Consider the following 21,561-nt stretch of genomic DNA (forward strand, 5'->3'; position numbering starts at 1 on the left):
GTTTTTCAGAAATTCAAATTATTGACTGATTATGGTTTTCGTCGGAACAGGGGATTGAAACTCGCCTGTGGGTGGAAATTGGAGGTGATGGTCTGGGTTTGCTTTGGCTTTGAGAAGGTGCTTGAAGTGTCCAAAATGGTAATGACTAATGAAAATGGTGGTCCTAATTTAATCTAAAATTGTATTGATATTAGCTACTAAACAAATATAATTTGAGGATATAGTACAAAAAGATTTTAATTATCATTACTATTTGAATAGAATAAAATATTATGTGTTTTGTATTTAGATCTTCTATGTGTTGACATATAGATTTCGGTTATATAATTAAAAGAATATTACTTTTTTTGTTTAATTTTACTTGTTATATTTATTAAAAATAATTATTTAAATACTCATCATCTTAATTAATTTTTTTATTTTCTTAAGAAATAAAATTTTGAATCTATACAGCAACAACCGACTAATATATATACATATATTGATATTTATTTTTAGTTTAACTAGTTTTGTGTACGATTATTTATGCTAATTCTTCGTAAAGTAGAATTTTGGTTACCTGGATGCCAGATTATTTTCCGGTGTTGCCAATGATTATGAGTACACAAATGATCACATATAGCACATTATTCTACAAGTTTTATTTATAGTGACTTTTGTGTATTCTTCAATTTTGTGTATGAAAATTGAAGAATCTAATCGTTATTCATGAAGTCAAGTATACTTTCATATGTAGTTTATTTTCTTGATAACCTTAACGTGATATATCTTGGTTATATGATGATTTTCATCTTACAAGTAGTACTATATTCTAACAATAACATTTATTAAAACTAGGAATATAGGAGCAATTGTTTTTCATCAAGGAGGAGACAAAAGGTATGTTCAACTACCGGTCTGGTATGTTCCACCTAACTTTCCTAGGTTCCTTCAAAATTTGCTCCAATTTTGAGGACGGAAAAAAATTGCACAAATAATCCTGTCTTGTTTTGGGAAATTATCATTAATCTTCGGTTGTTTGTTAGGAGGGAAAATGTGTTCGTTGAAAGATATTTTCCTAGATATATATTTTCTTGCCAAATAAATAAATTTTTATTTTATTTTTTTGGTGCTTGGTTAGGCGACAAAAAATAATATCTGAAAAATATATAATTTAAACAAAAATTATGAAAAACAAAATAGGCAAGAGTAGGGAGGGTGCTCGGTATGGGTCTTGGGGTGCCGAGGATAGGGGTGGGGTGGCCGGGCTTAGGGGGTGGTTGTGGTGGTAGTGGGGAAGGGTGGTTGTGGTGTGGTGAGGGGGTAGGGGTGGGGGTTCCGGGTAGAGTGGAGTACTGAAAATATTTTATTTTCTCGTTTCTTGTTCATATGAATTATTTTAAATCACACTTTCCAAAATGTAGACTAGTAGAGGTAGAAAAGGAAAGAGAAACATAGGTTGTAATAAAGCAGCTAAATTCACACATAGACAGAAACACTCATCAGAAAGTCAAAAGTTTAACAGCTAACATTAGACAGTTAGTTGGCCTCAGGGACAGTTGGACCATACACTACACCGGACACTATTCTTAGATGTTAAAAACTGTAGCATGCTATCATTTTTCTAACTCTCTTCACTCCCTCCAAACTCAATTACAATTTCAGTTGCAGAAAATCAGTGAAAAACGTAAGAAAATATTCTTTTTCTCTACATTAATTAGAATCTTTGGATTTCTTTCACCTATTTCTCAATAATCAGTCCCACTAAACTTCTAATTTGTATTCTGTATATAGGTCTAAAAAAAGGGACAGGTTTTCACACTTTACTACGCTTAAATGTCCATGTTTGCTGGAAAAGTAGAACTGAAGATTTTCATTTTAGGGTTAGTTCGTATTTCAATTTGATAAACAGTTCCTCCTTTGGATTTTAACTTTTATTTCCTTAAATTTGTAAAAGCATTGGCGTCTTGAACATACTTGAAATTGTTTGAATTTTGAAATGCAGGTTATGTTAAATGCTTTGTTATGAAAGTAAATGGGATTCAATGGGAGCCCAGATGAATTCATAGGTTTTTCTCCATCAATTATTACTTGGTAATTAAAGGATTCTTCTTCAGTTCTTTGGGGTCTTATCCTTTTACTAGTTTTTTTGTTTGTTTCCCAACGGGTATCCGGTATTCGCAGTGGGACCCGGGTAACTGGATTTTCATAGCGTAAGAGGAAACACTCTCTACCAAGATTTGTTTTCATTCCTAGGGCTCGGACGCAATACCTTTGGTTAATACAAGTTTTGCTAGTTAAAAGGACTGAGCTTGATTATTGAGTCTCTTTCATGAAAAAAAATGAATAAGCTATTGATTCACTTGTTGACTAGATTTATTAGGGTCTTCTTTTTCAAACCAGTAGTATTAGAACGTAGTCTCGTATATTTTTTATTCTTAGATTCCTAGTACTACGTTTTGTTGATTAAAATTGTTAGTACTTCTTTTACCTTTGATAGTTTGAAGTGGCCTTAACATCTATTGACTGATAAGACAAGGAACCAATTTCTGCATTCTTATGAAGTTTCAGTGGCTACTTTTAGCTAGCGTTTGGACATAGATTTGGTTGAATTTTGAAAAATGAGATGAAAATTAGTTTTTGAAAGTTGAAATTGTGTTTGGAAATGCATTTTACTTATAAAGAATTTGAAGTTTTGTGAGTAGAAAACTTCAAAAGCTACTTTAGAATTATTTTTGGGATTTGAAGATTTTGTTTTCAAAATCTGCCAAAAAATGGTTCAAAATCTATAAACAAACAGATATTTGAAAATAAAATTTGAAAAAAAACTTCCAAATTTTATGGCCAAACGGGAGCTTTAGTTTTGATAGTGTGGAGTTAGGTTAATCTAGCTGTTAATAAGTTCTGAGAAAACCTTATCACACTTCCGAATTTACGATAGTAAGATGAATGCACAACTAGAGTACCTGAATACAACTTATATAATTGTAGTCAAGCTGTTGAATCACGTAGTTAAGTTATTGACAGATTCACTAAGATTGGAGAGCTTCCGAGATGTTTATACAATCAAGTCCAAACGAAAGGACCGAGTAGATATCTTTCTTCACATTACTGGACAACTTTAGAACTCAAGGCTCTAGAACTTGAAACATCCTTTCAATTGGTTTTACTATTTCCATATGATTTTGTTTATGTACTTTGTCCTAGCTGTGTCGCGAACTTTCAAACCTTACAGTTATTCAATTTTTACATGGAAAACAACAGACAAAGATGGAAGTCAATGAAGGAGCAAAAATAGCTATAGCTAGACCAGTCGCTTCAAGGCCTAGATGTCCTATTTACAAATCTTTCTCCGAGCTCTTGGCTGGTGCAATAGATATCTCATCGACGGATGTTCATTCTGAAATGGCTATTACAGCCATAAGACCAAAGACTGTCAGGTTAAAGCCTGCAACAAACAATGCTTTAGTTGACGATCTTTCTTCACAGGTTGATAATCTCTTCTTTCTAAGTTTCCGTCACTTATATGGCCCCTAACCTCTTCTTTGTTTACTATAAAGGTGCATTTTGAGTAATATTTCAATTGTTTTCTGTGCAATTTTGTAATCTTATAGAAAGACTTGTTACTTCAGGTTGGCATGTCTGGTGCACCAGTTGGTAGTCGATCTGATAACATCTTGCAACTGTTAGAGAAACCAAAGGTCCTGTTTAAGCCCATGGCCAAACATGCACCGAGGAAAACCATTCCTCTCCTTGAAAATAAGGTTAATTTCCTTTTTACATGGCTAAACTAGCTGTGAAAATGTACCATTATACTCTAGCTCTGCGACAATAACAAAATCTAGCACATGTTATGCATAGGGAAGTTTTGCATCTGATCAGCAACAAGAAATAGCTGAGGCTGAGGCTCATGTTCAATCAGCAAATGAAGTTAAACAACAACATGATCATACGACAGAATCTCAACAAAGTCTCTTGGCAAAATCAGACAAAAAAATAGTGCATTCAACAATTGTATCTGAGAACACAGAAGAGGTTGAACAATCTTTGATCAACACGAGTAATGTTGATCGTCCTAGTTATGATGGATATAATTGGAGAAAATATGGACAAAAGCAAGTTAAAGGAAGTGAATACCCGAGAAGTTACTATAAATGCACGCATCTAAAGTGTCCTGTGAAAAAGAAGGTTGAAAGATCATTTGATGGACAGATTGCAGAAATTGTTTATAGGGGTGAGCACAACCACCCAAAGCCTCAGCCTCCGAAGCGCAACTTGTCAGATGGACAAGGCCGAGCAGCCGTATGCAATGACACTTCAAAAGGAACAAATAACCCTTCATGGAGTAACCTACTTCCTCAGACGAGTGAAGCTTACGTATGTAGGATGGAAAATCAGAATGATGTTGGATTGTCTATGCATTCAGCTTATTCCAGCAAAGCACCATGCTTTTATGATTCCATTGCAGCTGCGGGAATGCACACTGCTGCCCGAAATTCTGAAGATTCTGCTGAAGGAAGTAAAAAGTTGGAGGCTACTTGTGATGAACCAAAAACTAAAAGAAGGTAAGTAGCAAGAAAATTCAATTAAATCAGCTATCTGAAATTAGTGCATCTACGGACGCCTTGGTAGCAAAAACTTTTCACTCATTATTGTTGCTAACAGAGGCGGATCCAGGATTTGAGCCTTATGGGTTCCTACCGTAATTTCAAATTAATATGCAATAATAACTGGGTTCACAGTTAGATATTTACAAATTTTTAGTAAATTTCTTAATATAAATACACGGTCTACGCAAGAGTTACTGGGTTCCCGGGAACCCGTATTCAATGCTCTAGGTCCGCCCCTGGTTGCTAAGTCATTTGTGTATTAGTTCATCTTTCAGAAATTTTTGAAAGAACTTTCTTTGCAACAAAACTTAAGGTGAGAATTTTCCCTTATGTAAAATTTAATGTTTCTTTGACTTGGTACTGGGAAAACTTATCATTACATATTCGGGACTGTGGTTTTCATTTTATCAGTTTGCTTTACAGTGCAAAAGTAATTAATCTGATTAGTGAATACTGTGGTGTTTTTACTTCCCAGGAAAATTGAAGGCCAATCCAATGGAGCAGGTACATCAGGGGAAAGTGAATTTCCTTATATGCCAAACCAAAATACAACTGACTCTGAAATTACTGAGGATGGCTTTCGCTGGCGAAAATATGGCCAGAAGGTTGTGAAGGGAAGTTCATATCCCAGGTAAAATCCTTTTCTCATCCTTGTGGACAAAAATTATGTTGCTCGGACTCTCCGAAAATGTCTCCGGGTGCGTGTCGGATCCTTAAAAAGTAGTGTATTTTTGGAGGATCCGATACGAGTGCGTCAACTTCCGCGCAACATAGGACAAAAATAGTACACAAAATCCAAGGGAATACGATACATGTCGGAAGAAAACATAATAACTCACAGAGCCATGCATATGGTGAAGGTTATTTATGGATTTGGTAGCTTTTCGAATGGTAAACATCGGGTTCATAATACTGAGACGACTATGTGAGACTTTGTTAGATAATTTAATTTCAATGTGCAAATATTTTTTCTTAATTCTGCCCTCCCTACTTAATATGACATATTTTCCGACTATCATGTCTTGATTTGTGGAAGGGAAGCCTTGGCGTAACTGAAAAAGTTGCTGCCATGTGATCAGGAGGTCACGGGTTCGAGCCGTAGAAACAGCCTCTTGCAGAAATGCAGGGTAAGGCTGCGGACGACAGACCCTTGTGGTCCGATCCTTCCCCGGACCCCGCGCATAGCGGGATCTTAGTGCACCGGGCTGCCCCATGTCTTGATTGGTGCTTTGTACAGGAGTTATTACAGATGCACAAGTCCTAAATGCAACATGCGAAAGTTTGTTGAAAGGACCACAGATGATCCCAAAGCCTTTATTACTACATATGAGGGGAAACACAACCATAGCGTTCCAAATAGAAGACCAAATTCTGAGGCATCCAAAACAAGCTCAAAATCTTCAACTATTAAAGAGAAATCATATGTGACGTGATCAGAAGAACCTCATTCCGGCAAAATAAATGAGTTATGCTAATATTATACTCTCAAGAAGATGGTTTAGCAACTGGGAAATTAATGAAGTTAAACTTACTGCAGTACTAGTCGTTATATTTCCTTTGCTAAACTATCTTTCTATGGAATACTACGAAATATAACTATGTTGAAGCCATTGAACCTGGAAAAAACCTATGCAAGAAGAGGGTACTTTTGATCTCTTTCCAAGCACCAGGAATGTAAACTACTGGCCTCTATCTTTCTAGTTAAGTTGAGAAACAGTTCTCATAATATGACTTCTTATTTGAGTAATTATATTTTTCTACCTAATTTATAGGATAAGTTGGCAAACTTTTGCAGAGAAAGTGAAGGCTAATTCCTCCACTTATCATGGAGTTATTCCGTAGATTTCAGTACTGATTTCTTTATATATTGAGATAAAGTATACATATATATTTACAATTTACATAAAAAAAATACTTTTTCTGTATTTCATTACGAGTAATTATAAAAGCTGATGATAACTACGCTTCACTTTTGAGAAGGAGAATATGGAAACATCGGCTCAAAAGACTTTGAAATAGCAATGTGTTACTTATTCAGTTTTGCTTTGAATCTAGGGGCTCAATCCCAAGAATCAACTCTTGGGGTTCACACAGGATAATTAATGATCAATATTAAGTAGTTTAATACACACGCAAAAACATAATTGTAACTCCTGAGATGCTATATCTATCTCTGCTGATACTAGTCTCCAGCACAAGCAACAAGTCTCAAGCTAAGCACAATCTACACACAACAAACATTGATCACTTTATTTATATATGTATTACTAATGCATAATCCTTTTTTAAGTGCATGACATGAATGGAGCACCCCTTTATTTCAATTTTATGCCTGCAATAAACAGATGGAAAGGATTAGCTTAGGATATTCACACACAAGCAACGGAAATATCAACTTCTTTACATATGAGAGTAACTACCAAAAAACGGCTCTTATATAAGTCGACCACTTTCTGGGGATCAACTTTTGTCTGCTTGTAACCATCAACCTTGTTCATTTCCTGCAGGGAAATCATAATGCATATCATAACCAATCAATCAATAATGAGTTAACTATGCCTCAATCCAAAACTAGTTCGGCGACCATAGAGCAGAATTATATATATGAAAATGGCAAGTCAACAGTAGAACCACCACAGGATAGAGCTTCAAAACCTTATCTATTTAGTGCAGCATTAAAAAGATTGAAATTCTACCCATAAAAGAAAATCCCTTAATCCCACCCCTCATAAGCACCCATTTCTTGGTTTTTCTCCTTTCTTTAGTTTGTACGTGCTTTAACTAGTGTATATCTTGAACACTTGAAATATAGCAGCTTATGGGACAGCCAGGTACCTTTACTGACACAATTCTAAGGCAAGTAAAGTTAGCATAAATAGAGTAATCATACCTCTATCCATTTTGCTAGTTTTGGCCTCCCAGATGTGATATCATACTTAAACACCTCTTGCAAGAAGATTTGGAACCTTTCAACAAAGGGAGCATACGCTATGTCAACCTAATGCACCACAGTTTCAAGTTTAGCGTGATGAAATTTAAAAATCCGGACACATACATCTAGGTTATTCTTAAAAGGTAGTAATAGCTTATATAGCATACAACAACAAAGCCAATGTAATCTCATAAGCGGGGTCTGGGGAGGATAGTGTGTATGCAGCCTTACTCCTACCTTGTGAAAGTGGAGAGGCCGTTTCAGATAGACCCTCGGCTTAGGGGAATAGCTTATATAGCATATTTTAGTAAAACTACCATCTTATACTGCATACTATGAGAGGAAAACACCTAAACAAAGGGGGATTACTGACCTGACTGAACTGTCCAAGGAAGAAAGGCCCATCATCAAATTTGTCCAGAGCTTTTTCTAGGTAGTCAAATTGTGGTCCTGGTGTAAGTGTGAACTATTGTTAACTTCTCATGAGAAAATTACAAAATAGTACATAATAGTAATAAGCTTCAAAATACAAATGCTCAAGAATGTTACCAGCCTGCTTCTCAACATCTCCTTTAAACGAAGTATATACTTCTTTCAGGAATGTATCACTGTACGTTATCAACTCTTCAGCATACTTCTGTTTTTCGGGATCCTAAACCAATTTACAAGTTGTATCAAATTTAAAAGTTCTGCTTCCTTTTCTTCTCTATTTGGTGCCAAGCCACGAGGATTGGGGGTGGGGGGTTGTAAAATAAGAACAAGTCAAGTTTAGGCCAAGAATGAATTTTGCAGCTTACATCAGGTAGAAGAGATGGCCCCTCAAAGTTGCTGTCAACATAATTAATCAAATCAAGACTCTCTCCAATCACTTTGTTGTCGTGCTCCAGAGACGGCACCTATGGAAAATAGAAAACAAAAATACATAATCAGAAGCAAAGGCCCCTCATTCATGTATTAGAAACCATGAATTTGAAGGAATAAAGTTATTTTTTGGCGAGTTACAAGCATGCTTAATCTTATTCAGGAGATTTCTAGCATTTGTAACTGGCATATATCGCACGTTAGGCAATTCCACTTCCATTTTTCCATAAGGCTTTACACTTTGATATAACATTGCAGCTAGCAAGAAGTTAAGCTCTGTAGAAATAATGAACTTTGTGCTTCAAGGGGTCGTTTGGTAGGATGTATTAGGGAAAATAATACATGTATTAGCTTTAGTATTATTAATCCCTTGTTTGGTAGCGTTTTTCAACCTTGTATAACTCATACTTATATTAGTTATACACATTATTCAGTACTATTCTTATACATAGGAAACTATGACATTAGCAATACCAAAGTTTTTAATACATGGATAAGCATGTATAAAGACAGAACTGATTTTAATACACCAAACCAAATAGTCGATAAGAAATAATCTCAGCAAAACTAATCCTAGCCTAACTAATCACAACATTACTAATACACCATATTCAATATTATTCTTATACACACTACCAAACGACGTTGCAGCATGAGAATTTACCTTATTTTGCGGGTAAATTTTTTCTTTGTACCAAGCAGGCCTATTCTGAAGATCAATTGGAACTAATTTGATCTTATCTTGCAATCCCTGCAATTGTCAAAGTTTATTTACTTCCATTCACTCGTTAATCATACATTCATTTAGATAAATTCAAGATTCTAAGTAATACAGGGATTGTCAGACCCAAAAAAGAAAATAAGAGCAATTACCAAGCTAATTAACAATTTAAAAATATTAATATGGATATGAAATTTAGCATTAAACGAACCTTGACATTTCTGGTGATCCATACACGCTGAGCAAAAGGGCACTGATAATTGATATACAACCTTCAAAACAAAAGAAAAGAAGAACCACAGTTCAAAATCTATCAAAAAAAAAAGAGTCAGCCCAATGCACAAAGTATCCTGCATTCACAAACAGGGCCCGGGAAGAGCCGCACCCATAGGGGTGTGATATAGACAGCCTACCAACGCAAGCATTAGTGGCTGCTCCCATGTCAACTTTACCATTCACAATCTATCAAATAAAACAAATAACGAAAAAAAAAAGAAGGAACAGAGATAGTCAGAAAAAGGGTAACCTGGTAGTTCCGTCAAACAGAGTCGGGGGTTCAGAGGTAGAATCAAGAAATGGAGGAAGAACCTCTTGTACACTTCTGTAGAAACCAATTAAACCCCATCAACCAAAAGAAGAAGTGCAAAATTACTAACTTTTTATGTGTACACATACAACTACTTGTATTAGTATACGTACTATGTATACAATTGGGACGACATAACAGAAGCCTAAAAGAATATTAAAAGAGGCTGATAAACTTACGAAGTAGCCATATATAGTTGCTGGTAGAAATGTGGGGGTGAAATTAGATGATCAATGGGAAGGGAAATTGGAGCCTTTATAGCATGATCAAGGTATGGCGTGAGCAGAGCAGTGACGAAATAATTATTGAAATGCTATAAATGATCCTTGGCAGAATAATTGGGGACCCTCAACTTTGACAACTTTTGTTCCCAACTTTCCTAACGTAAGTCTTGTGCGGCTTCCGTTGATTGTATTTGGACGCCAAAGCAGTCTCATTCATAGTTATGTTGTTGTTGATTATTGGTTAAGAATGAAAGCATCAATTCTCACTCCATCAATTTTAGCTATCGGTTGACATGGACACAAAAGTGTTCATAATTCTAAGATCATCTGCTGGCGGACCTAAGTGGTGGCTAGCGGGTTCAACTCAACCCGCTTCACAAAAAAATAATATTGTGTATATATATAAATTAGGATTAAAACTGTTTAAATTTTGCATAAATATTTTATTTGAACCCACTTGACAACTACTATTTTACGACTAAATTTATATACTTCTGGGCCCGCCACTGCATCTACAACCGCAACTGGGCTGGCTTGGCCCACAAAACTCACCAACCCGACCCACGAAATAGGGAGATTTTCATTACTAGCAGCCATTTCTAAGTAGTAGCAGTAAAGTATTTATACATATATCAATTTCTTTTCGATTCAATTATGGTATAATATTTATATCCAGTGTGAATCAAGCTCTTGTGAAGAGAAACGGTCCTAGCATATTTACTATATTTCCTATTCCTCTTTTTTCGTGGTAAACCATTCTTCCATACTTAAATAAAAATATTTTCCTATTTTTTCGTTTAAACCATGCCATTCCATTACAGATTTTTTTATTTTCATACATGGACTCTTTTATACAATGTAATCCTAGCAAAACTATACTTATTATGTATAAAATCTTCTGTTTTCTCTATCTTATGTAGGATATATTATAGCATTTATATATTTATTTGTTTACCATATAAATTGTGTGTGTTCAAAAAATAAACTACATATATTTCGTGAAAAATATAATGTGTGTGTGGTATATATACATTATAAATCATGCCTTTTTCCATATCCCATATATATATATATATATATATATATATATATATATATATATATATATATATATATATATAAATAGTTTATATACTATTTTGTTTCTATATACATATTATACCAATTATTTTAATAATATAAAAGGATTACCAAATTAATGGAAAACGGTACCAACTATATTATACCAAGTATAAACCATCAATTATACACATATAATTAGGGGTGTGCATAGGTCGGGTTGGTTCGAATTTTTTAATTACCAAGCCAAACCAATGGTGTCGGATTTTTAAATCTATATACCAAACCAAACCAATAAAGTCGGGTTTTTCAATCTCGGTTTTTTTCGGATTTTCGGGTTTTTTCCTAGTAAAGTCTTCATAGTACAAAATATGGAACTTGTCCTCCAAATATTTCTTAAGTTCTAGTAAGATACAACTATATAATGTATTTTCAAAGAAAATAACATAATAATATGAGATAAGTCATAGCATTTTACTAAAATATTCAATTACAAAGATAATAAAATTACATAAAGCAAATATTGCTATTAATAAGCCATAATTAAAATTAACATAATCTAAAAATACTATATAGGTCTTGCTAAAATAAATATAGCTAATAAGTACTATTAATTACATAACTAAGCACTAAAGAAAAAGATAAACTAAGTTATGCATTTTTATTATAAACCAATGTAAAACTAAAAATAGATATCCAACACTATCGTCATTCCTAGTGTTGAATTGAAATTCTTTTGTTAGCATTAGTATTAATTGAACCTTGTTTGAGTTACTATATTTATGGGCTATAAAATTTATTTACCATTCAAGAATGTTAAATCCAAACTTGAAATAATACGTTAAAAGATAAAACTGTGAAAAAGTTTAAGAAATACTTATAAATTACATTACAATAAATATTTATGTATAAAATATTTTTAAACAATGTATAAATGTACTATCGGGTTGGTTTGGTTTCGGTTTGACTTTTTTTAGTTAAAACCAAACCAAACCACAACGAATTTTTTTTCCGGTTTGACTCGGATTATCGGTTTGATGCGGTTTATCGGTTTTTTTGTATAATTAATACTATTATTTATATAATATTAAGTTTTAAAATTTATTTTATCGTATATTTATACATAAGGAATAATAATGGTATATATAAGCATATAAATATTAAATTTTATTACCATTTGTACATATAATATATATAGTAAATAATATATTCCTCACATATACAACATATATGTTTTATATGTCAAATATACATAAAATATATTTGGATTTCATTAATATATATACATAAACTATACATTAAATACATAGTACATACAACGAATATGTACAGAATTATATATTTATTTAAATAATATACATTAATCAACGGTCATATTGATCCTCTTTTTTAGTTTCCAACTGCCAATTTGACATTTTTCTACTTGTTGTTTCCTAAATTTTCTTTATTTACAATACCCCATAACACCTAAACACTATTTTAAAAAAAAGGGAAAAAAATATAGAATATTAATCAACCGAAAAGCAAAAATTATGATAAGCAGTGGCAAAGTCACATGTATTCAAAGATGTCAATTGACACTCCTTTGTCGAAATATTACACTATGTAGCTAGGTAAAAATAATTTTTTATGTATATATACTATTGTATAGGGTAAAATATGATATGACAAGTGGCTAACTAAAAGGAGGAAATGTGGAATCCAAGATGAGATGGTTGAGGACCGAACGCAACTACTGGGCTTGTCACCGGAATGGATAACGTTCATAAAAGTGTATTAAATGCTCTGCGCCAGGTAGCATTTACTAAAGAATATTCTACAACATTAAGAGTGACGATCCGTTCCAGAGAATTTGACATTTATACTCATTACTCAACGTTATATCTTCATCAATGACCCTCATAATTGATATTAAAGGAGGGCATGATCCTAGGACCTTTTTTCCTAGACATAGCTATAAATAGTGAGCTCAATTACCATTGCAAAGGACACGAATTTCCTAGCAAATACATATACTATATTCTATACAAAGCTTTATACAATTTCACTTTCTTACTTTTAGATCTCATCATTATTGTGTTCGGGAACCGTGTTCACGGAATCATCATCTTTGCTATTTCATCTACATTCTAAGGCTAAGTATTGCGTATTTCTTTAATTATTATATTATTTCAGGATCAAATTAGTTCACTTGTCTAGAAATCACGTATAAATTCAACTGTACCATTTTATGGGTAAACAGTTTAGTGCCTACCGTAGGGCCTAGACAGTCGTGCAATTAAATTGATCCTTGCCTCTTTTACTAACGTGTTTTGACTATTTTTGTCTTAGAAAAAATGGCAGATAACACTGTTATTGATGCACACAACCCCGAAATTCGAGGGGATCAACCTCATTTCGAGGACTCAATCAGTGACACCTGCAATGAGGGGAATGCTGCCACGCTGGTGCATGACAATTGGTACCCTCTACAGGTTCGGGAAAGAACTCCCGATGATGCTGATGAGGAGCAAGTAGCGGATGCTGTGAGGATCCTACAAGAGCAACATGCAATCATCCTAGGCCATCTCACGCGGTAGGATCAGGTTATGACAGAAATGAATCAGGCGCTATCAGGTGCTTTGAATAATGTAAACAGACGCTATCTGGTTCCTCCCATTGTTCCCGCAGACCAAACAACACAGAGAATCAATAACAACACTCATAGGGGTGAAGTTGGCTCCGATGGGGCTGGGGGGAGCAGTTTATGTCTTAATAACGAGAACGATTCATTTAAATATGAGCTTTTACGGTTCATGAGGGAAGTGAACGCCCGCATGGATCAAATCCCGAGTGCACCACTAGTATTAAAAGTCCCGAATTCGAAGAAGTATGTTCAATTACCTTACAAGACAAGTGCAGCACCAGTATTGATCCCGAAGCGTTTCAAAATGCTTGAAGTTCCAAAGTATGATGGAACTTCAGACCCACAGGAACATATTACCACCTACACAACTGCGGTGAAAGAAAATAATCTAGCTCCTCACGAAATTGAATCTGTGTTGCTAAATAAATTCGGTGAAACCCTAACGAGGGGAGCCCTAACGTGGTATTCATTACTGCCCGAGCATTCCATAGATTCCTTTGAGATGCTCGCAGATTCTTTCATTAAAGCTCACGTCAGGGCCAAAAAGGTGCAAGCCTGGAAGGCCGACATATTCAAAATCGCACAAGGAGAATCGGAATTGTTACGAGAGTTTGTCACCTGATTCCAGAAAGAAAGAATGTTGCTCCCGGCCATTCCGGATGAATGGGCAACTGAAGCATTCACCAAAGGATTGAATCCAAGAAATTCAGACGCTTCTCGGAAGCTGAAGGAGAGACTGCTAGAGTTTCAAGCAACAACCTGGGAAAATGTTCACAACCGGTATGAGTCGAAGATAAGGATCAAAGATGACCAGGTCGGTTTTACATTATCGGCCAAAGGATGGGAGAAGAATAGAGAAAAATTAACGGATGACTATGACGCAGATAGGCGGACTATGAGGGGTCGGCTTTTGCCTGACGAGCATACCGAAGGCCGTGGCAGAAATTTCCAAGCAGCAAACAAGATCACAATTGACGGAGGGACTAATCGTGGTCGAAACAATAGATCACTTCAAGATAAACAAACGTCGGGGTCTCGAGATCTTTCTTACCCCAGGTTATCAGAATATAACTTCAACATTAGTGTAGTAGAACTGGTGCCAGCCATGAGAGACATTAAAGAAGCACGATTCTCGAGACTTATGAGATCCGAATTTATGGTGCGAATATCACAGGACGAACGGTCACCGGACAAGGGACTGCCGACATCTTCGGGAGGAGGTGGCAATGCTATTAAAGAATGGTCATCTATGAGAATTCTTGAGTGATCGAGCTAAGAACAATTACGGTCGCAACAACGCGGAATCTTCGAAAGCAGGATAAGAAGCCCCACGCCAGACGATCAACATGATCTTTGGGGGGGGGGGGGAACGAAATTAATGGGGTCACCTTTTCGGCGGCAAAGAATAAATATTGATAACTCACAGCAAAAGACTCCAAGAGGACGATATCACTTGCACGTAGGAGGACGTAGACGGATTACTGTTACCACACAATGACGCACTGGTAATCTCTTTAAATGTATTAGATTTTAAAATTAAGCGTGTTCTAGTGGATCCAGGAAGTTCGGCTAATATCATACAATTGAGGGAATTGGAACAAGCTAAACTCACTGGAAGCATTATCCCGGCAACAAAACTCCTCGATGGATTCAACCTTGCGAGCGTGACGACCCGGGGAGAGATCTCGCTGCTCACGAACGCTAAAAGAGTAATGAAAGCAACTCTCTTCGAAGTAGTGGATGGTGATATGGGATACAATATCATCTTGGGAAGGCCATAGCTACACGAGATAAAAGTCGTACCTTCGACGTATCACCAATTACTGAAGTTTTCAATGCCCGAAGAAATCAAGCAGATAAGAGGTGACCAACTGGCAGAAAGGGAGATGAATGCAATCTCAGTTTTCAGCAGCAAAGGGAAGGAGCGCACGACATAGCAATTACAGGAACCAGTGCCTAATCCCGAGTTAGAAGAGGTTATTCCAGGGGCAGAATCATCAGAACAATATCAGGTACCTAAATATTTCCAAGTTCCGAAAGAAACGGACGCAACAAAATCCACGGTAGAGGAGCTAGAGCAAGTGTCATTGTTCGAAGAAGTTTTAGAAAGAAAATTTCACCTGGAAACATGACTGGATCCCTAGCTCAGGTTTGATTTTATTGAATTTTTTAAAATTAACGCTAATTGTTTTGCATGGTCGCACGAGGATATGACAGGTATCCCGACGAAAATAGCCGTGCACAAGCTGAGTTTGGATCCCAACATACCTCCGGCAAGGTAGAAGAAACGCCCTATTGTCGAGGCCAGGAATAAATTCGTCAAAGAAGAGGTAACATGCTTGCTTAAAATCAGTTCATTCTGTGAGGTAAGAGATCTAGACTGGCTAGCCAATGTAGTAGTAGTTCCTAAGAAGAACAATAAATTTTGTATGTGTGTAGACTACAAAAATCTTAATAAGGCGTGCCCGAAAGATTCTTTTTTGCTGCCAAATATCGATCAAATGATTGATTCTACGGCCGGGCACGAGTTAATGAGTTTCCTCGATGCTTATTCCGGGTACAACCAAATAAAGATGAACCTGAGAGATCAGGAAAAAACTCATTTATAACAAATTTTGGTACATATTGTTACAATGTAATGCCTTTCGGGTTGAAAAACGCTAGAGCCACTTATCAACGGCTCGTAAATAATATGTTTGAAAAGCAAATAGGAAAAACCATGGAAGTTTATATAGACGATATTCTCGTTAAGTCTTTGAATGCAGGTGACCACCTTAAGCATTTGCAAGAAATATTCGATATCCTAAGGAAGCATAACATGAAACTTAACCTTGAAAAATGCGCGTTCAGGGTCAGCTCCGGTAAGTTCTTGGGGTTTCTGGTCTCACAAAGGGGAATTGAGATAAACCCCGACAAAATCAAGGCCATAGACGATATCCCAAATCAATTATCAAACATGAAGGAAGTCCAAAGACTCACAGGAAGGTTAGCAGCTTTGAGCAGGTTCATTTCTTGGTCGTTGGAAAAGTGTCATCGGTTCTTTACATTGCTAAAAAAGAAGAGCAATTTCGAATAGACGTCGGAGTGCCAGCAGGCTTTGAGGGACCTGAAGAAGTACTTATCAAGCCCTCTATTAATCTCGAAACCAAAAGAAGGCGAAACATTACTGGTCTACCTCACAGTTTTAGAAGTTGCGGTAAGTGCGATTTTAGTCCGAGAGGACGAAGTTATTGGGAAACATGTCAGGCTAATAGAAGGGAAAAATATTTGAAAGAGAAAAGAAATAAATTGCACAAGACAAGACAAGACAATATTTACGTGGTTCGGTAATTTTGCCTACTCCACGGCCATACAGAGAATAACTCTTTATTAATTAAAGAGAGAAAGAAGAAGTTGAGGGATGATTTACAAATGAAAATGCATACCCCTTTTATAAGCATTTGAATGCCCTGCCGAGGTAAGCGCTTACATCATAGGAATGTCGATGTAAGCGTTTACATCATACGAATGCCGATGTAAGCGCATACATCATAAGAATGCCGATGTAAGCGCATACATCATAAGAATGCCGATGTATGCGCTTACATCATAAGTTCATCTCTTTTTGATTTTTCTTTCTTTTGTTTTGTCTACTTTTCTTTCTTTCACATACAACAACAAGTTTGCTACTATCAATCTCCCCCTCAAACCTATGTTACATCAAGAAAGAAATTAAAAAAATATTTGCTATTCTCTGGTGGCGCCTTCACGCTATCAGTCTTGATGGCTAACTGAGGCAGTGCACATCCTCAGTTTGTCAACACCGACAACTTTGGTCAACATGTCTGACGGATTTTTTGATCTTGGTATCTTCTGCAGGGAAAGAGTTTCTTCACTTATCAACTTTCGGATATGATGATACCTCAAATGGATATGCTTCGATCTTGCATGAAACGCTGGATTCTTGGCAAGATGAATTGCACTCTGGCTATCGCTGAAAAGCTCACAATTATCCTGCTCTTTACCTAGCTCTTTAAGAAAATTCTTGAGCCAAATCATCTCTTTTCCAGCTTTTGAGATTGCCATCTACTCTGCTTCAGTGATAGATAGAGCAACACTTTTCTGAAGTCTAGACATCCAGCTAACAGCATTACCACCCAAGGTGAACACGTAGCCTGTGGTACTTTTTCGACTATCCAGATCGCCGTCTAAATTTGCATCAGCAAAACCTTGTAAGATAATATTGCTCCTTTTAAAACAGAGTGCTATACCCGAGGTGCCTTTGAGATATCGCAATATCCATTTTACACTTTCCCAATGCTCCTTTCCTGGATTTGACATGTATCTACTGACAACTCCAACTGAATGGGCTATGTCAGGTCTAGTGCAAACCATAGCATACATCAAACTTCCTACTGCTGAAGCATATGGAACTTTGGACATGTACTTCCTTTCTTCATCTGTCTTAGGTGATTGGTCCTTCGACAGATTAAGATGGCTTCCGAGTGGAGTGCTTCTGGTCTTTGCATCATGAAGACTGAACCTACTTAATACCTTCTGTATGTACTTTTCTTGAGACAATTTTAAGGTTCTTTCAGACCTGTTTCTGCTAATCCTCATCCCAAGAATTTGCTTAGCTGGTCCTAAGTCTTTCATTTTAAACTTCTCCGCCAGTTGTTGCTTAACCCTATTGATCTCATTTATGCTAGATCCTGCAATTAGCATATCATCAACGTACAACAGTAAAATGATATAGGATTTATCAAGATTTTTGATATAACAGCAATGGTCCATCTCACATCGTGTGAAACCATTATTATGCATGAATCCATTAAATGTCCTATACCATTATCGGGGTGCTTGTTTCAAACCATACAAACTCTTCTGCAACTTACACACAAGGTTTTCTTTACAAGAAACTTGAAAACCTTTAGGTTGCTTCATGTAGATGTCTTCTTCAAGGTCACCATGCAAGAAAGTAGTTTTAACATCTAGCTACTCCAAATGCAAATTTTCTGCAACTACGATACTTAGCACCAACCTGATAGTAGTTAATTTGACTACAAGAGAGAAGATCTTGGTGTAGTCAATTCCTTCCTTCTGCTGAAAGCATTTTACTACTAATCGTGCTTTGTATATCTTCTTACCATCATGCACTTTCTTGACCCTGTACACCCACTTGTTTTGCAATGCCTTCTTTCCTTTTGGTAACTCTGTAAGTATCCATGTTTTATTATTTTGAAGAGAATTCATCTCTTCTTTCATGGCTAGCTTCCACTTATCAGAAGCTTATCACCTACATTGCTTCAACAAAATGCTCTAGTTCTCCAGCATCACTCAGAAGTAAATAGTGAAGAGAGAGAGTTAACCTATCTGGAGCATTCATGACTCTTTTAGATCTCCTTAATGTAGGTTCAGGATTAACTGATCCCGAATTTGATTCAAGTCTTGACTCCAGATCTGGTTCTCCATCTAATTCTATCTCTGGTTCTGGTTCTGATTCTGATCCAGATTCAGCTTCTGGTTCGGCATCTTCAATTTCAGATCCAGTTGTAGTCTCTCTAGCCATTTCATTTTGTGAGATTTCTTCTAACTCAACTATTTCAAATGTCTGTCTACTGGTGCTGGATGGTTCTACTTCAAGCTTGTCTTTGTACATCATATTTTCATTAAATGTGACATTCTTGTGTCTTAGGATCTTTCTATTCTGATCATCCCAAAATCAATAACCAAAATTATCATCACCATAGCCAATAAAGAAATATTTCTTGGCCTTTGGATCAAGCTTATCTCTATCATTAGAGTTTACATGCACATAAGCAACACACCCAAAAATTTTAAGATGTATACCTCATTTCCTATCCATACCTCCCCGAGAATTTCAAAATCCAGTGGTGCAGAGGGTCCCCTGTTTATGAGGTAAGCTGCCGTGTTAACAGCCTCAACCCAAAAATACTTTGGCAATCCAGAATGTATTCTCATACTTCTGGCTCGTTCATTCAGGGTTCTGTTCATCCTCTCAGCAACGCCATTTTGTTCCGATATTCCAAGAACTGTCTTGATCATTCTGATCCCATTCTCAGAGCAGAATGGTTTAAACTCTTGACTATCATACTCTACTCCATTGTCAGACTTCAGACATTTTAACTTTAGACTTTTCTGATTTTCAACTTTAGCTTTCCATCTTTTAAAGGTAACAAACACATTAGATTTATTTTTCAGAAAATAAACCCATACCTTTCTTGTGGAATCATCAATTAAGGTGACGTAATAGCGTGAGTCTCACAGAGAAGTTACAGGTGCTGGTCTCCACACATCTGTATGCACTAGTTCCAACTTCCCTTTCTTTGGCGTCCTTCCAACCTTTGAGAAACTAACTCTCTTTTGTTTTCCGTAAATGCAATTTTCGCACAAACCTAATTCAACATAATTTAGGTTTGGCAACTTTTCTTTGGATGCCAACAACTTCATTCCCTTCTCACTCATATGCCCGAGCCTCCGGTGCCACAATGTTGTATCATGACCATGATCAACTGTTGTTATAGTATCTCTCTATATTGTAGTTGCATACAGTGTTCCCTTCTTGAAGCCTCGTGCCATAACCAAATTTTCTTTGGTTATCTTCCACGATCCGTTACCGTATATTGTTGTATATCCTTCACTGTTGCAATTTCCATAGCGTGCCTTGTGAAGTCTTTATATGTGCTTCACCTTTCCCGACAATGTCCAGAGGTTCGCCGTCTGTTAGATAAACATTCCCAAATTTTCTAGCAATATAATTATGCAATAATTCTTTGCATGATGTAGAGTGAAAGGATGCACCTGAGTCCAGGATCCAAGATTCGACTGGACTGTCTGCACAACAAATTAATGCATCACCGACTTGTTCAGCAATTGCATTTTCTGAATTATCATCCTTGTATTGATTATTCTTCTTCTTCTTTGGCTCTCTACACTGACTACAGTAGTGACCCTTTTTATTGCAATTTCAACACGTAATGTCTTTGCGATTTTTGGATTGCCCTCTTCTCCTTGACTTTGATCTGCCACACCATGACTTTGTCCTTTTTGGCTGCCTCTCCCCTACTTTCGGTATTCAAAGAAGATCCCGCTGAATCACTTGATTCTCTCCGGCGAATATCTTTGCTTAGAACCAAGTCTCTAATATCATCCAATTTGAGTTTGGTACTTCCCGATGAACTGCTAACTGCAGTTACTTTTCAGACCAACTCTCCGGTAGAGATGATAGTAGAATCAATGCCCTGACTTCGCCATCGAATGTTCTATTAACAGAACTCAACTGAGTTAATATTACATTAAACTCATATTTGATAACGCCTTCATCAGGCCTGCAGTGGTCTTCTCGTTAATGATGTTAAACGCCACATTTCGTGTTAGCGTCAAACGAATCACACCAAGAGCTTGGCGATCTAATAGATCCCATTCTGCTTTGGCCATAGTCTCTGGTTTTACCTCGGTCAGAGGTAAGTGTAATTTTTTCTGGTACAAATAATCCTCTATTTGCATTTTCAGAATCTAAAATCTTTGCCATTGAACTTGTCAATCTTAACCTTCCCTTTTTCCGATGCCATTTTTCACAAAAAACATTTATGTGAATAGTGCCTATGAATAGTAACAATGATCAATATTGTCGCACTATTCTTGTGAATAGTACCTGCACCAGTACAATACTTTTCTACCAGAATTACACTGTCTGTGATCTGATGCCAATTATTGGAAAACGTGTCGGGCTAATAGAAGGGAAACATATTTGAAAGAGAAAAGTAATAAATTGCACAAGATAAGACAAGACAAGATTTACGTGGTTCGGCAATTTTGCCTACTCCACGGTTACACAAAAAATAGCTCTTTATTAATTGAAGAGAGAAAGAAGAGGTTGAGGGATGATTTACAAATGAAAATGCATACCCCTTTTATAGGCATTTGAATGCCCTGTCGAGGTAAGCGCTTACATCATAGGAAT

At 36.3% G+C, this 21,561-nt stretch overlaps 2 protein-coding genes across 4 annotated transcripts; one reads left to right on the forward strand and one right to left on the reverse strand.

Annotated features, from left to right (window-relative positions):
* Nucleotides 1-1,484: 1,484 nt before the first annotated feature.
* LOC107770508 (WRKY transcription factor 44) lies at nt 1,485-6,244 on the forward strand. 2 transcript variants are annotated; one of them, XM_016589826.2, is made up of 8 exons: nt 1,485-1,666; nt 1,774-1,862; nt 1,985-2,073; nt 3,244-3,468; nt 3,612-3,743; nt 3,841-4,544; nt 5,065-5,220; nt 5,827-6,244. In XM_016589826.2, exons 4-8 carry the CDS (start codon nt 3,250-3,252, stop codon nt 6,020-6,022), a joined length of 1,407 nt encoding a protein of 468 aa, XP_016445312.1. In that variant the 5' UTR covers nt 1,485-1,666; nt 1,774-1,862; nt 1,985-2,073; nt 3,244-3,249; the 3' UTR covers nt 6,023-6,244. The 2 variants fall into 2 exon arrangements, with proteins under 2 accessions (XP_016445312.1, XP_016445313.1); XM_016589827.2 differs by lacking the exon at nt 1,774-1,862 and having other exon boundaries at nt 1,617-1,666.
* Nucleotides 6,245-6,598: 354 nt separating this feature from the next.
* On the reverse strand, nt 6,599-10,072 carry LOC107770509 (glutathione S-transferase L3). Of its 2 annotated transcripts, none has more exons than XM_016589828.2 (10): nt 9,869-10,072; nt 9,630-9,704; nt 9,315-9,375; nt 9,047-9,133; nt 8,319-8,417; nt 8,071-8,173; nt 7,895-7,971; nt 7,480-7,587; nt 7,010-7,090; nt 6,599-6,921 (listed from the first exon to the last, which is right to left on the reverse strand). In XM_016589828.2, the coding sequence occupies exons 1-10, from the start codon at nt 9,877-9,879 to the stop codon at nt 6,916-6,918; spliced, it is 708 nt and encodes a 235-aa protein (XP_016445314.1). In that variant the 5' UTR covers nt 9,880-10,072; the 3' UTR covers nt 6,599-6,915. The 2 variants fall into 2 exon arrangements, with proteins under 2 accessions (XP_016445314.1, XP_016445315.1); XM_016589829.2 differs by having other exon boundaries at nt 9,630-9,701; nt 9,869-9,990.
* Between the last annotated feature and the right edge of the window lie 11,489 nt (nt 10,073-21,561).

The sequence above is a fragment of the Nicotiana tabacum genome, chromosome 24, assembly GCF_000715075.1.
Source record: "Nicotiana tabacum cultivar K326 chromosome 24, ASM71507v2, whole genome shotgun sequence".
Taxonomy (NCBI): Eukaryota; Viridiplantae; Streptophyta; class Magnoliopsida; order Solanales; family Solanaceae; genus Nicotiana; species Nicotiana tabacum.